This window comes from Engraulis encrasicolus, chromosome 12 (assembly GCF_034702125.1).
Source record: "Engraulis encrasicolus isolate BLACKSEA-1 chromosome 12, IST_EnEncr_1.0, whole genome shotgun sequence".
Classification (NCBI taxonomy): Eukaryota; Metazoa; Chordata; class Actinopteri; order Clupeiformes; family Engraulidae; genus Engraulis; species Engraulis encrasicolus.
Window position 1 is genome coordinate 48,089,692 of NC_085868.1, and position 14,623 is coordinate 48,104,314.

The 14,623-nt window shown below is 44.7% G+C and overlaps 1 protein-coding gene across 1 annotated transcript in view; it reads right to left on the reverse strand.

Annotated features, from left to right (window-relative positions):
• The window catches only part of arhgef7b (Rho guanine nucleotide exchange factor (GEF) 7b), a 57,565-nt gene that overhangs the window by 30,775 nt on the left and 12,167 nt on the right, over positions 1-14,623 (reverse strand). The window contains exons 3-6 of the mRNA XM_063212340.1: positions 14,027-14,111; positions 13,514-13,647; positions 8,207-8,408; positions 4,079-4,167 (exon numbers count right to left, since the gene is read on the reverse strand). Of these exons, the coding sequence (XP_063068410.1) occupies positions 4,079-4,167; positions 8,207-8,408; positions 13,514-13,647; positions 14,027-14,111 (510 nt within the window). The remainder of the gene's footprint in view (positions 1-4,078; positions 4,168-8,206; positions 8,409-13,513; positions 13,648-14,026; positions 14,112-14,623) is intronic.

Genomic DNA, 14,623 nt, shown 5'->3' on the forward strand with positions numbered 1-14,623 from the left:
AAAGAGACTAGACTAGAATTGACCCTAATAAAAGATAGTGAGTCAGAGGAGGGAGAGAGTGAGAGATAGAGATAGAGATAGAGAAAGAGAGAGAGAGAGAGAAAAGGGGGAAAAGAGGGGAAAAGAGAGGACCAGACCCAACCATAATAAAACATATAGTGATCCAGAGAGAGAAAAGATAGACAGAAGGCAGAAAAGGAGATGGAGAGAAAGAGCGAGAGAGAGAGAGAGAGAGAGAGGGTGAGGGACAGAGAGAGGGAGAGATAAAGAGAGCTAGAGAGATGGAGAGATGGAGAGATTGAGAGAGAGAGAGAGAGAGAGAGAGAGAGAGAGAGAGAGAGATAGAGATAGAGATAGAGATAGAGATAGAGAGAGAGAGAGAGAGAGAGAGAGAGAGAGAGAGAGAGAGAGAGAGAGAGAGAGAGAGAGAGAGAGCAATAGAGAGAGAAGAAAGAGTGTAGACCAGACTAGACCATGGCCTGAGTAGAGGCAGGAGCAGCAGCCAGAGCAGAGCAGACACCACAGAGCCTGCGGCACAGCTGTCCACATGTCCAGCCAGACGGAAAAACTGACCTATATTACACACACACACACACACACACACACACACACACACACACACACACACACACACACACACACACACACACACACACACACACACACACACACACACACACACACACAAACACAAACACTACACTCCACTCTAGTTATCACCCACTCCCCCACGCCACACACACATACTCTCACTATCTCACTCCCCCACACCACATTACACCAAACACACACACTCCACACACATTCCAGCACACACACATGTATGCACGCATGCACACACATACATACATACAGTCCCAGGAAAAAGTTTGTACACCCTTTGAAATTTCTTGCATTTTTGTCAAAATTGATCATAAAACATGGTCGGATCTTCCCGGAAATCTCAAGAAGGAACAATCAGAGTCTGCTTTAATTAATTCCACTCAAACATTTACATGTTATCATATTTGTATTGGTCATAAGGCCATAATATTCACAGGAGAGCAGGGCATAAGTAAGTACACCCTTGCATTAAGTAGGTTTTAACCCTCAGTTAGTTGCAATATCATCAACCAGACTTGTCCTGTAGTTGCAGATCAGATTAACAAAACAATCTGTTTGTATCTTGTCTCCCTCTTCTTTAGAGAACTGCCTCTCGTCAGCAAGGTTTGTGGGATGTCTGGAGTGCATAGCTTTCTTGACTTCATGCTCTTTAATCTCAATTGTTTTTTGTCAGAGCTTTGACTGGGCTATTTCAGAATGTGTATTTCATTATTATGAAGCCATTCTAAAGTCGATTTGCTTCTAAAGTATGGGTTGTTGTCACATTTCAGGACCCATACTCTTGTGTGCTTCAACTGTGTGACAGACTTCGTCACGTTTTTTTCTGTAAAATATCACAATAAACTTGAGTTCATTGTTCCACTGATAATAGCAAACTGTCAAGGGCCTGAGGCAGCAATGTAGCTGCATATAATGATGCTCCCGCCACCATACTCAGAAGAGGAGATGTAACCAAGAATAGCTAAAAAGGGGATTCATTCTGCCAATCTAAAATTAATGGGGTTTCTGTCTAAAAAAATATTGCTGCACCTTTGAGGTTTGCGAAAAAGCATTTATATGCTTCCTAGAATTACTGCAAAATATTCTGTAGACTAACGTTGAAACCAAAGTTGAATTGTTCAGGGGAACACACAATGTCATGCTTGGAGGAGAACTGGAGAACCACACCTTCACCAAAACATCATCTCCGCCTTTGAGTATGGTGGCGGGAGCATCATTATATGCGGCTACCTTGCTGCCTCAGGCCCTTGTCAGTTTGCTATCATCAGTGGAACAATGAACTCAGAAGTTTATCAAGATATTTTGCAGAAAAAAAGTGAGGTAGTCTGTCACACAGTTGAAGCACACAAGTGGATGGGTGCTGAAATGTGACAACAACCCATACTTTAGAAGCAAATCGACTTTAGAATGGCTTCATAATAATGAAATACACATTCTGGAATAGCCCAGTCAAAGCCCTGACAAATAAACAATTGAGATTATATGGCATGAAGTCAAGAAAGCTATGCACTCCAGACATCACACAAACCTTGCTGACGAGAGGCAGTTTTCTAAAGAAGAGGGAGACCAGATACATCCAGATTGTTATGTTAATCTGATCTGCAACTACAGGAAACATCTGGTTGAGGTTATTGCGACTAACTTGGGGTTAAAACCTATTGAATGCAAGGGTGTACTTACTTATGCCTTGCTGTCCTGTGAATGTTTACATCTTATGGCCAATGAAAATATGAAAACTTGTAAATGTTTGGGTTGAATTAATTAAAGCAGACTCTGGTTGTTCCTTCTTGCGATTTCCGGGAAGATCAGACCATGTTTTATGACCAATTTTGACAGAAAGGTAAGAAATTTCAAAGGGTGTACAAACTTTTTCCTGGGACTGTATTACACACCATCTATCTCTCTCCCCTGACTAGCATACATGCGTGCACGCGCGCCCACACACACACACACACACGCACACACGCACACACACACACACAACCAGGGCAGGCCATAGTAGCCTGAAGCTGTCTGGCGCTGGTGGTGGTAAAGCTGATTTAGGTCATGGAGGGACTTACTCAACACTTAGATGCACAGCTATTAGTTTATATACATGTAAAGGCAAGGCATAACACATAGCGGTACACAGCTATTAGTTCATATACATGTAAAGGCATTAGAGGCATGTAAGTGATATCAAACTCGTTTTGAAAGAATGAATGCAATCATGAAAATGTGTGTGAACACTTCTAGTTATTTATTTGTTTACTTATGTTATTCTATTATTTTATTTTAATACAAAAATAAAAGTGAATTAATGTTGTGTTTTTGAACGATTGTATTTATTTCAATTTTATTTTCTACTCCTATCACCCATGGTCCCCCTCTGATGGCCAACCTCGCCTCACTGGCTACAAGTACAGGCAAAATATGCATGTGATGAAGTGTTAGTAACCTCTTGAATTTAGCAAGGGTCTGTGAATTTCAGTTTTCCAGGTCAAGTTTTTCTTCTGCTTAGTAATGAGAGTGATGCAATATTGCCTAAAAATGAGTGCAGTGTATGCAGACATAAAAATGAAATCAAACATGAACGTAAAGGTGTTGTGTTTGTGTGTATTACGGAGGTTTTGTAACCAAGACATTCTTTCCAGGATTATCACATGCTGCTTAGCCCCATGCATGAGAGAGAGAGAGAGAGAGAGAGAGAGAGAGAGAGAGAGAGAGAGAGAGAGAGAGAGAGAGAGAGAGAGAGAGATACTACTGCATGTTCTGTACTTGTACTATGTTTTGGCAATACAAACGTAAGAGAATTTGTCACGCCAATAAAGCACTTTTGACTTGAATTGAGAGAGCGAGATAGATACTACTGCATGTGTATGTTTGTTTGTTATGTGTGTGTGCACACGTGCCTGTGTGCATTAACCCATTTTGTCCTGGAGCGACATATACGCTGCATTCAGGTTCTTGAGATTTGATCTGTTTGACCTTGCTTTTAAATGCAACTTATTTCATGTTTTTATGTGCCACGAAGGCTGAGATATTTAGGACTTAATAGGCAAAGGGCACCTTTTCCCAAAAAGGGCTTAGGACAGAATGGGTTAATGAGTGCATGTGTGTGAATGTGTGTGTATGTTTGGGTGTGTGTGTGTGTTCATGTGTGTCTTTAGTTGTCTGTATGGTATACACGTCAGCAGAGGGCAGTGTACGTCTTGGCAAATTTCATAACCGATCCAGCGCAGAAACCAGGTTTACACACACCGACACACACACACACACACACACCGACACACACACACCGACACCGACACCGACACCGAAACACACACACACACACACACACACACTGACACTACTGAACTGATTTTTGATGGCTTGATGGGATGTCTGAAGCTAAAAACAAATGCAGCAAAGGCACACACGCACACGCGCACACGGACGTGCACGCACACACACGCACGCACACACACAGGCCCCAAGCCCCACCCCCACTCACCACATTGTAGTAGGTCTTGTTAATGGCATTGGCTTCAGCGCCTTTGGGTGGACTCTTCAACGTCCCTGACTTGGGCGACACCGATTTATCTGGTAGAGAGGGAGGGAGAGAGAGAGAGAGAGAGAGAGAGAGAGAGAGAGAGAGAGAGAGAGAGAGAGATAGAGAGACAGAGAGAAAGAGAGAGAGAGAGAAGGGGGGAAAAGAGGGAGGAAAGAGACAGAATGAAACAATGAAATTGGGTCAAACACTCCAATGAACATCTGGACTGCATTTCATCTCCATGGATGGAGAGATGGAGAGTAGAGTAGAGTCCGAATTGAACCCTCATGGAAACCTTTATGAAGGAGGGTATATGAGAGAGAGAGAGAGAGAGAGAGAGAGAGAGAGAGAGAGAGAGGGAGGGAGGGAGAGAGAGAGAGAGAGAGAGAGAGAGAGAGAGAGAGAGAGAGAGAGAGAGAGAGGGAGGGAGAGAGAGAGAGAGAGAGAGAGAGAGAGAGAGAGAGAGAGAGAGAGAGAGAGAGAGAGAGAGAGAGAGAGAGAGAGCATAGAACATTGGCCCTTCACTCAATAAGGAACCGGCAGAGTTGTGCGTGTGCACGAGGGAGAAGAGATGAGAGGGAGCTTTTGGGGTGAGCTGCATTTTGACCATCCTAACCTGAGGCACAGGGCTCTCTCCCTCTGACTGTGAGCGTGTGAGCGTGTGAGCGTGTGTGTGTGTGTGTGTGTGTGTGTTTGGACACAGGCTTGCATTGCTAATGAAAGAATGGAGCAAAGCACTCATCCAGCCCAAACACCCCCAAACACGCGCACACACACACACACGCACACACAGACGAACACACACACACACACACACACACACACACACACACACAGACGAACACACACACACACACACACACACACACACACACACACACACACACACAAACACACAGACAAACACACATACACACACAGACCAACACACAGACAAACACACTCACATACACAGACAAACACACAGACAAACACACACACACACACACACACAGACGAACACATACACACACAGACCAACACACAGACGAACACACGAACACACACACACGAACACACACACACAGACGAACACACACACAGACGAACACACACACACACACACACACACACACACACACACACACACACACACACACACACACACACACACACACACACACACACACACACACACACACACACACACACACACACACACACACCCCTCCCTCCCAAACATGATTATGTCCATCCATAGCTCTGCGGCCTTCATTTCGGTGCTGTGGTCATTTGTATGGATGAGATCTTAACTGTACACGACTGAATGGGCACACAATAGGGCTGGGTAACAATGGCTGGGTAACTTTGGGGGGGGGGGGGGGTGGGTATTTCGGGGATGGGAGAGGAAGTGTGTGCTCCTGGGGTGGGGGAGGGGGAGGGGGGGGGTTGGGTGGTGCGGTGGCCGGGCCGGTTTCCTGTCTTTGTGTAGAGACGGACATGCCTTTCCTTCCTGCTTTTATAACACAACACGGCCTGTTGTCCACTACACACACACACACACACACACACACACACTAAGCTTAACACAGATATACACACTAGCACAGATGCCACACACACACACACACACAGACATGCAGATGCTTGTGCACGCACGCACACACACGAACACTAACGTACACACACGCATCATACAGATGGACATGAATTCATGGACATGGAAACATGCAAACATGAGGAAGCCACAAATAGCTAATGATCCCTCCAGCTCTTTGGCTGGGACCAGCCAACCTGCATCCAGCCCTCCTCTCCTCAGGATGCAGTACTGCTGCCAGGCCTGTTACAGGCAGGCAAAGCAAGCCAGGCAACTGCCTAGGGCCCCAGCGGAAAAAGGGCCCCCAGGTCATGGCTGGTTATAGCATACTTGCATTCAAACGGCAGAGATGAAAACTTTTTGAGTGCGGCAGCACCAGCCTAAATTCAGTCACTGAAAAGTGCAATGACACGACTATTGAAATATCCCTCCAGGTGGACCCTGACCAAAAGTTTGAAGAGATGGAATGGGTGGGGGTGGGGGGGGGTCCCTCCTCGTTCCCGTTTGCCTAAGGCCCCCAAATACGTCGAAACGACCCTGAATTGTGCCGAGTAATGAAAGGATCGCTTCTAGGCCTGATTTAAGATGCATGACCCCTCCAGATGATGCTGTTTAATATTCTAATGGTTTAATATGAGATCATAGTGCTGGCACAGGACTAAAGCTGCTCTGCTGCTCTGGATTAATGCAGCCTTTCTCTTTCCTTGGCTCCAGTCTGGACTGTGGTCAATAACACGCTCGACTTAAAAACTTGATGTCATCCATTGAGTGGATTGGGGTTGCTTATGGAAGCTTGGGGGTCACCTCTCGTTCTCTCTCCGTCTGTCTCCATCCATCCTTCTCTTATCTCTCTCTTTCTGCATCTATGGATCTTTCTATCTCTCTTGCTCTCTTTCTTTTCCTCTATCTCTCACTCCCTCGCTCTCCTCCCTTCCATGTTCCATTTAATTACTGCCCTAAATCAAGTCTTGCTCTGTCAAGATAACGGCTCCCAGCCCCGTTTTTCATTTCACAGAGAAAATTGGGAGAAAGTCATACATTTTAAATACACGAAGCAAATTCAGACGGGTACAGTTCCACAACAGAAAGAGACAGTGTGATAGTTTAAAAGTATCACAAGGGCCCAGGTCGTAGCTCAAATGGCCTATCCAATAAAGCGGTCCTATCCAATGAAGCAGTGGTTCTCAACCTTTTTTGAACAACTGCCCCCTTTGACCTCAACATAAGCCTCCCAAACGCCCTCTTGACCAAATCATAAGCCTGCCAAGCCCCCCCTGTAGAGCCCCCGTTGAAAACACTACATGAAGGAACGAAAGAGCCCCAAGTACCACAAGTAGATGCCATCATATTCAATCCACAGCTAATATCATAGAGGATATATCTAGTGGTCGAGTTGTAAAATCAAAGCAAGGGGGACGGTCAGAGATGGATTCTGATTATTGGAGGTTTGAAAATGTAGCTGTTAAAAGTGCAATTTTAACACAATATGTGAAGAACGGATGGCTGTTTTAGAGGGGTTGATTTTTGACCATTTTCATGATGGACCCTGTTCCTCCTTGGCATGATGTATAATCGTACGCAAGTCTCACTTCCTGACGAAGGCAGGCCTGTCACCAAAGAGCACCATCTTTAAAAAACTAGACAGTTCCAGGAAGCACTCCAACTGGACTTCACTCTTGATTCTATTTGAATTCTTTAATCCAAAAGTGATTTAAATATTCCCACTATTCACACCCCTCTTCACTTGCCCATTTCACCTAGGTGTCTTGTCAGTCCAATTGGCGCTTAATTGTGATTCATATTTTTTAATCGATTAACGCATTCATTGATAGAAGTCGATTAATCGATTCATGGTTTGCATCCCATAGTCTGAGGCAAATTATCTTGATTATGTAATACAATTGGTTCCGATTTATTTGTCTGCTCTCACATGCTCTCAGAAGAGCACATTCTCTGAACTAGATACTAGAGAGCAGACGGCACATGAAGCCAGATGAGCAAGCAGAGAGGCATCAAAGAGAGCCCCGCCTGAAAATAAACAGGAAATATTTTGCTTAGGCTATCTTCCGATCTCATCGCCAGCAGAAATGGACGGACAGTGCATATTTTCTGGCATGTGACTGTCCATATTCAAAGCTCTAGAACCACATAAATGAGAACAGCAGGGGAAAGGGATATCTGGTATCAGCATTATCTGAATATTTCATTCATATAGAATGTGCTTCTGTTTCTATGGCCATTAACTTCATAACTCCTTGGCATTGACCCATGCACAATATCGCAAATACAATCACACAGTGTACAGATGTACAATATCTACTGTATTCAAGTAAATCCTACAGCTATGCACAAACACGCACCCACACACTTTTGAGGGGAAGGAACGCACACACGCACACGCACACACTTTTGAAGGGAAGAAACACATACACACACACACTCACTCAAACACACACACACACGCACACGCACAGGTGTAGAAACACTATTGAAAAGAAACTGGTTTTCTTTACCTTTCCCTTTGACCTCTCGTACGTAGTTGCTGGGGAACCAGCCGGTCTTGCCGTTGAGGGAGCCCTCCCACCAGCCCCCCTCCTCCTGCCTGCTGACGGTGATCAGATCCCCCTTGCTGAAGGACAGCTCGTCCTCGTTGGTCTGCTGGAAGTTGAAGCGCGCCTTCACCACCACCAGTGGCCCCCCACTCTCAGACATGTCCTGCAGATGGCATGCAGGCACACACGCACACACACACACAATAACATATACAAGTAAGGTGACATGAGGTGGCAACTACATCTTCTGCTGAATGTCGGACATTCAGACATGCTCTCTCAGACATGTCCTTTAGATGATACACACATATACGGTACACATGTACATGTAGGCATCCACGTGCACACGCGCGCTGGCGCGCTGACACGCACACGCACACGCGCACGCACGCACGCACGCACGCACGCACGCACGCACGCACGCACGCACGCACGCACGCACGCACGCACGCACGCACGCACACACGCACGCACACACGCACACACACACACACACACACACACACACACACAGGTAAGGTGGCCATAGCAGAATAAGAAGTCCTTCAGATGACACACAGATACACAGACAGGCATACTCGAGTGAGGTTGCGAATGCAAAATCAGGAGGAATTACTTTCTTCACCGGTAAGCCGTGCAATTCACCAACCTCTTTACTGTGCCTGACTATGTGCGAAACACCAGATAATATGGAGCCTAGGTCCCTACATTGACGTCAGTCCAACCTGTCAATTCTCAGCTCTTCTGGGTCCACAAGAAACTATGTATCCAATGAAAAATAATTATGGTTACGCATATAATACATTTTATTTGGAGCGCCTTTCAAGATACCCAAGGACAAACTTGTGTCCTTATAATAAGAAACAAAATGCCGTCAGGGAGATGTGCTTAACCCCAAACCCCATCTACAAGCTTGATGCAATGCAACAGCCAGGCTCCACACAGTATAATACTGACAGCACATCAGGGTTACCTTTTCTTATTCACTTCCCCACTCTACCACATGTCCTTCAGGGGACACAGACACACACCAGGGTTGAGGAGCGGAATGCATAATGAAGATCCCTGACCTTCTTTCACCTTAATGCAAATAACGGTAGTAATTTGATTTGGTGCAGCAGCACAAAACACTGTCAATTTGTGCAGAGCAATGTGGACTGAGATTTTTTATTCATTATTTCCTTTTCCCTCTTTATTTACTTTTTCTAATTTTTAATTTCCTAATGCCCTAGAGAGTAAATAAAACAGTGTGCAGCACTCATCCATCCAATATTTTTCCCAGGGACCAATTTCGCCTGTCTACTAGTGTGAGGTAATAAGCCAGTTTAAGAAACAAACGTGAACTTTCACATGTTTCATTAACTATTCATGTAATGAACACTGGTGTTTGCGCACTGATGCAAGAACAACAGCCTTAAACCACCGAGGAAGGGATGTCTGGGATGAGAGAAGAAAATATGTGGCAGAGTTTCAAACTCAGGCTCCACCATAGAAGTAGCCTGGTCCTGACCATCCCATAATACTACCATTTCATTTTGTAAATATGGTCTGGAAGTTGTGTGATCTGACGCGATTACAGGAAGCGGGAAGTTTGCACTCAGTTATGGTTTGAAATGATTGGACAGCTCTCACCCAATCGCCGACAGTTACTCAACAAGCATAGCGCAGACCAGAGCCATTGGTGCAAAGCAACGTTTTCGTCATCGTCACGAGCGTCCTCCCCCTTTCTCCCCCACGTGGGGCGCTTATTCGCTTATTGGCTGTTTTCTGATTAGATTAGATGGGGGGCGTTGCAATCAAAATCCCACCGATCTGGCACTCCACAGAAGAGCAAGGCCAGACTACCGTAGTGGAGCCAATCCTTTGGCGGAAGTACGTAGGATTAGGGCTGGGCAATATGACGATATATATCGTTATCGTGATATAAAAGTGTATATCGTGACCTTTCTCCTATATCGTTTATATCGTGATAGTAATTTTTATCAATTTTATACAATTGAATATCATTTAATTACATTTTATGTTGTCACAATACACACTATAAGTTCATGTAACTGTACAAATAAGAATAAACATTTCCATTTTAAAGAAAGGTTGTTTTGCGACATGAAAAAATAAAGAGTAAATAAAGAGAATAACTGGAAACGTATGTAATTGTGCTATATCGTGATATATATCGTTATCGTGATATGAAGTAATCCATATTGTGATATAGGTTTTTTTCCATATCGCCCAGCCCTACGTAGGATGGCTCGCGAGGCTACCATAGAGCTCGAAAGTCCCGCCCCTTAGTTCCGCGTTTCACGTGACCTAAGCTGACCATCTAACAACATGGTAGCGAGTCAATATCTTCTGATCTCAGTCATGATATGCGCTGGGCTACAAATATGCTGTTTAAGAGGCTAGATAAAGATTATTCATGCAGAAGTATCAATGTTTTGTTCCGAGGCCGTCGGCATGAAAAATGTGAAGAAAAACAGCTTTCTAAAATGTTTTGGGGTTCGTACGAAAAATTAAGCAAAAATATCAGAAACAACATATATTGGAGCTCGTGGCACAACTCGAAGGGGATCGAAATATCATTTTAATACCGCCATTGGATTACATGCTACGATTTTCGGCTAAAAACGCTGTTGAGGTCCCATGAGATTGGGGGAAGTGACGTCACTTTCGAGCTCTATAGAAGAACATGGATGGGCAGAAACCTCTCACCCCGGAAAGCAGAGATGATGAAGCACATGAGTTCTGTTCCACCATACTTGTTGCATGAAATATTGTCATACAACACATTTATGACATATGTAAGCTTTCTTCCCTTCGATGCATGTTCTTTGGACACCAGTGAAAGACGTGACATCATTAATGGAGTCAGGGGTTTGGATGGCTAGCTATAGCTCTGTTCAGGAGATCTGAAAGACGCCTATTGATGCAGTCAATGCTGACTTCAAGTCTATGGGATGTTTGCCAAATCAAGTTCATCGTACAGTCTTGATGCTACAACCAGGCTAGGGATCTTGCTCTGGATGGCGCACTGGTTTGTCTGCCTCCGGGCATCATAGCTTGAATATTTCTTGGTCCAGTTCACTTTAATGAGCTCAGAAATGGTCAGAAATATTGATCAGCCAATTACGGAAATGTGTGTACAGTTGACAAGCCAAGTGAAATTCTTTGAAGAAATACATGGCATGAAAGATATAAACAGACTCTGCAGCTAGGACACATAACTAAATGCCAAAATTTCAGTCTGGATTTGAAACTCATCCAAGATGAAACCGCTCCGAGATGAAATATTATGAATCATTTAATACTGCACATTAAATATTTTGGGCAAAGATAAACTGCCCTAGAAAACTGTCTGTGCCTTACTTCACAACCTCACTTAGATTGTATGACAACACTGTAGCCTGACAGCGTAACCAAAAGAATCTGAGCCAAACCAAAAAGGCTAAACCAAAACAAGCACTATCTGAGTTATCTGTTTACATGTAAAGAAGTTGAAAGAGATTAATAATATCAGCTCGTGAAGATATTTAGACACAGCACATATAAACAGGGTATAAATCAAGGTCTTTGCCTGCCAACACTGTGGTGTGATTTTTTTTTTTTTTGCAAATGGGCCAGGTCAGTGCTTAATTTGAGGGGGAGCCAGGGGGAGCTAGCTCTGGAACCTCAGACGAGAGCTCCAGAACCTTAGATGGAACCTCAGGGAAAGACATCATAGATCCCCCTCCTGGGAGAGCCACCCATCCTCTGTGCTCCGGGACCTTCTGCTTGACAAATTAAGCACTGGGCCAGGTGTCCCTAATGCTCCAGTCACACACAAGCGTCAGTCAGCAGTGTGGCGAGGCATTCACTTTACATTGGATCCCATTCCCTGTACATTGGATGAGAACACATCCTGCTGCACCGTATAATACCTGTATAATACCACTGTATAATACCAGTTGTAGCGATTTGGTAGCCAGAGAGAACACCGTGTTGACAGTAGTGTCAAGTTTAATGCAGACTGTTGTTGGCCACAGCCACGCCACATAAAATAACGAACAGTACACAGCTGATCCAGTCCCACAGTAAACACACATAACTGCCCTACAAAGGTAAAGTGCGGTAACTACGCCAACACTGAAACGGAGAAAAATGCCTTCAAAGTTTTGATATTAGGTCGGCTATTGTAGTTACGGCAAATTTGATATAGCAATATCTCGGAAACGGGACATATATCGGGCAGTCATGGGTGAGCGGTTAGGGCGTCAGACTTGCATCCCAGAGGTTGCCGGTTCGACTCCCGACCCGCCAGGTTGGTGGGGGGAGTAATCAACCAGTGCTTTCCCCCATCCTCCTCCATGACTGAGGTACCCTGAGCATGGTACCGTCCCACCGCACTGCTCCCCATGGGGCGCCACTGAGGGCTGCCCCCTTGCACGGGTGAGGCATAAATGCAATTTCGTTGTGTGCAGTGTGCAGTGTTCACTTGTGTGCTGTGGAGTGCTGTGTCACAATGACAATGGGAGCTGGAGTTTCCCAATGGGCTTTTTCCTTTCTTCTATTTCAGTCAAAAGGCATTGTCACAAGATAAAGGAGGTGTTATGGAGATCATTTTCAGTATAAGGTCAATTTTGACAAAATATGTAGTTACTGCATGTTGCCTTTGTAGGGCGGTATTGTGGTCTCGCTTGAGTTGCGTTGGATCCATTGGCTCTGTTCAACAGTTGCGAAACATGGAACTGTTGGTGGATGACGCACATGCGTCAGCCAATGAAGTATGTGCTGCAAATGCAACACCACTGACACAGACCAGTTGCTTTGTGATTACCCGGCCGCCGCACTTGTTTACATCACTGGCTGATGCCATTTGACAGCACCTCTGCCAAACACGCCCACTGCTGTGCAGCAGCCACCTCTTGTGTGTGATGGTAGTGTAACTCAGTGGTTCCCAACCTTTTTTTCTTCACGCACCCCCATACCTGTGACCAAGACAAGCCACGCACCCCCAACCCAAACATCTACACTTCTATACGTACCTAAAAAATGATTTAAGTGATTTATTACAATGATTCTTGCTTGAGACAATAATCAAGACCTTAATGACTTAACATGGGGACCAAAACCGGTTTAAATTTGGGTTTGATTTGGCCTAATTATAATGTTTTCTAACAGAATTTTAGTCACAACCTCAACACAAACACAATTCCGTGCACCCCCTGAAATCTCTGGCGCACCCCCAGGGGGTGCCCGCACCCCAGGTTAAGAACCCCTGGTGTAACTCACCAGGCTGCGGTACTGATTGTGAGGAGGTCTGGAGGAGCGGCCGTGGGAGGTCTGGGAGGAGAGAGACTCAAACGACTTGATCCGATGGGTGGAGGAGTGATGGCCACATACAGAGTCCCCACCCAGACCGATATCTAACAAGGGGAGAGAGAGAGAGAGAGAGAGAGAGAGAGAGAGAGAGAGAGAGAGAGAGAGAGAGAGAGAGAGAGAGAGAGAGAGAGAGAGAGAGAGAGAGAGAGACATAGACACGGACACAGACACAGACACAGACACAGATACACACAGAGACAGAGACAGAGAGATTACAAACCACAGAGAAGGGAGAGGCTAAATTCAATACAAGAAAAAACATAGAACAAAGCCTCACAATAATCCACACACATTCAAACACAAAAAAAGAAATGTGGTTCCTGTTTGAAGATTCACCACAGAATCCGACCCATTACCCAACCCCCAATGCAAACACATGTGTACATGGAATGTTCCGGAGAGTGGAAGGAAGGGAGTTGTTACCTGCTGTAGCGCTGTTCAACGCCACCAAGGAATTTAATACCTTGGTGAAGTTCTGTCCCTGAAACAGGTCATTGGCCTCAAACGTCTGCGAATAGCAAGGGAGGGGAAAAAGATGTTTTATTGTTGTTTATGGTGAACACGGTAGCAAATCTTGTGACGTGTCTCTTAACCCTCTCAGTTCATTCAGCTACAACCTTAAAGTGCCATTTGGGGGAAAAAATCTAATCAACAAGCAAATGCAAGAGGCAATTTAAAAACTATGGATTAAGATAACATTTTTGTGAAACCTGGCTGACATACATAACTTCTTCAACATTCATGACATCCTGACTTTCAACACCACATAGTACTGTATACATATTATATTACATTACCATACATGGCATGGACAAGGGGAAAGAACCCATCACAAGAAAAGTCAAAACAGCTCATAATTCATTCAACCCTCTCCTACACAAACCAATGTCAATACACAAATTATGACAAGTGATGGGAGCCGAAGTGAATGCACCATAAGGGTTGGAGCAGGCGTCACCCAACAGTTTTTTTCTTCCTTTTAAGGGTGCTGACCAAAATATTGTAAGACTGAAAAATGAA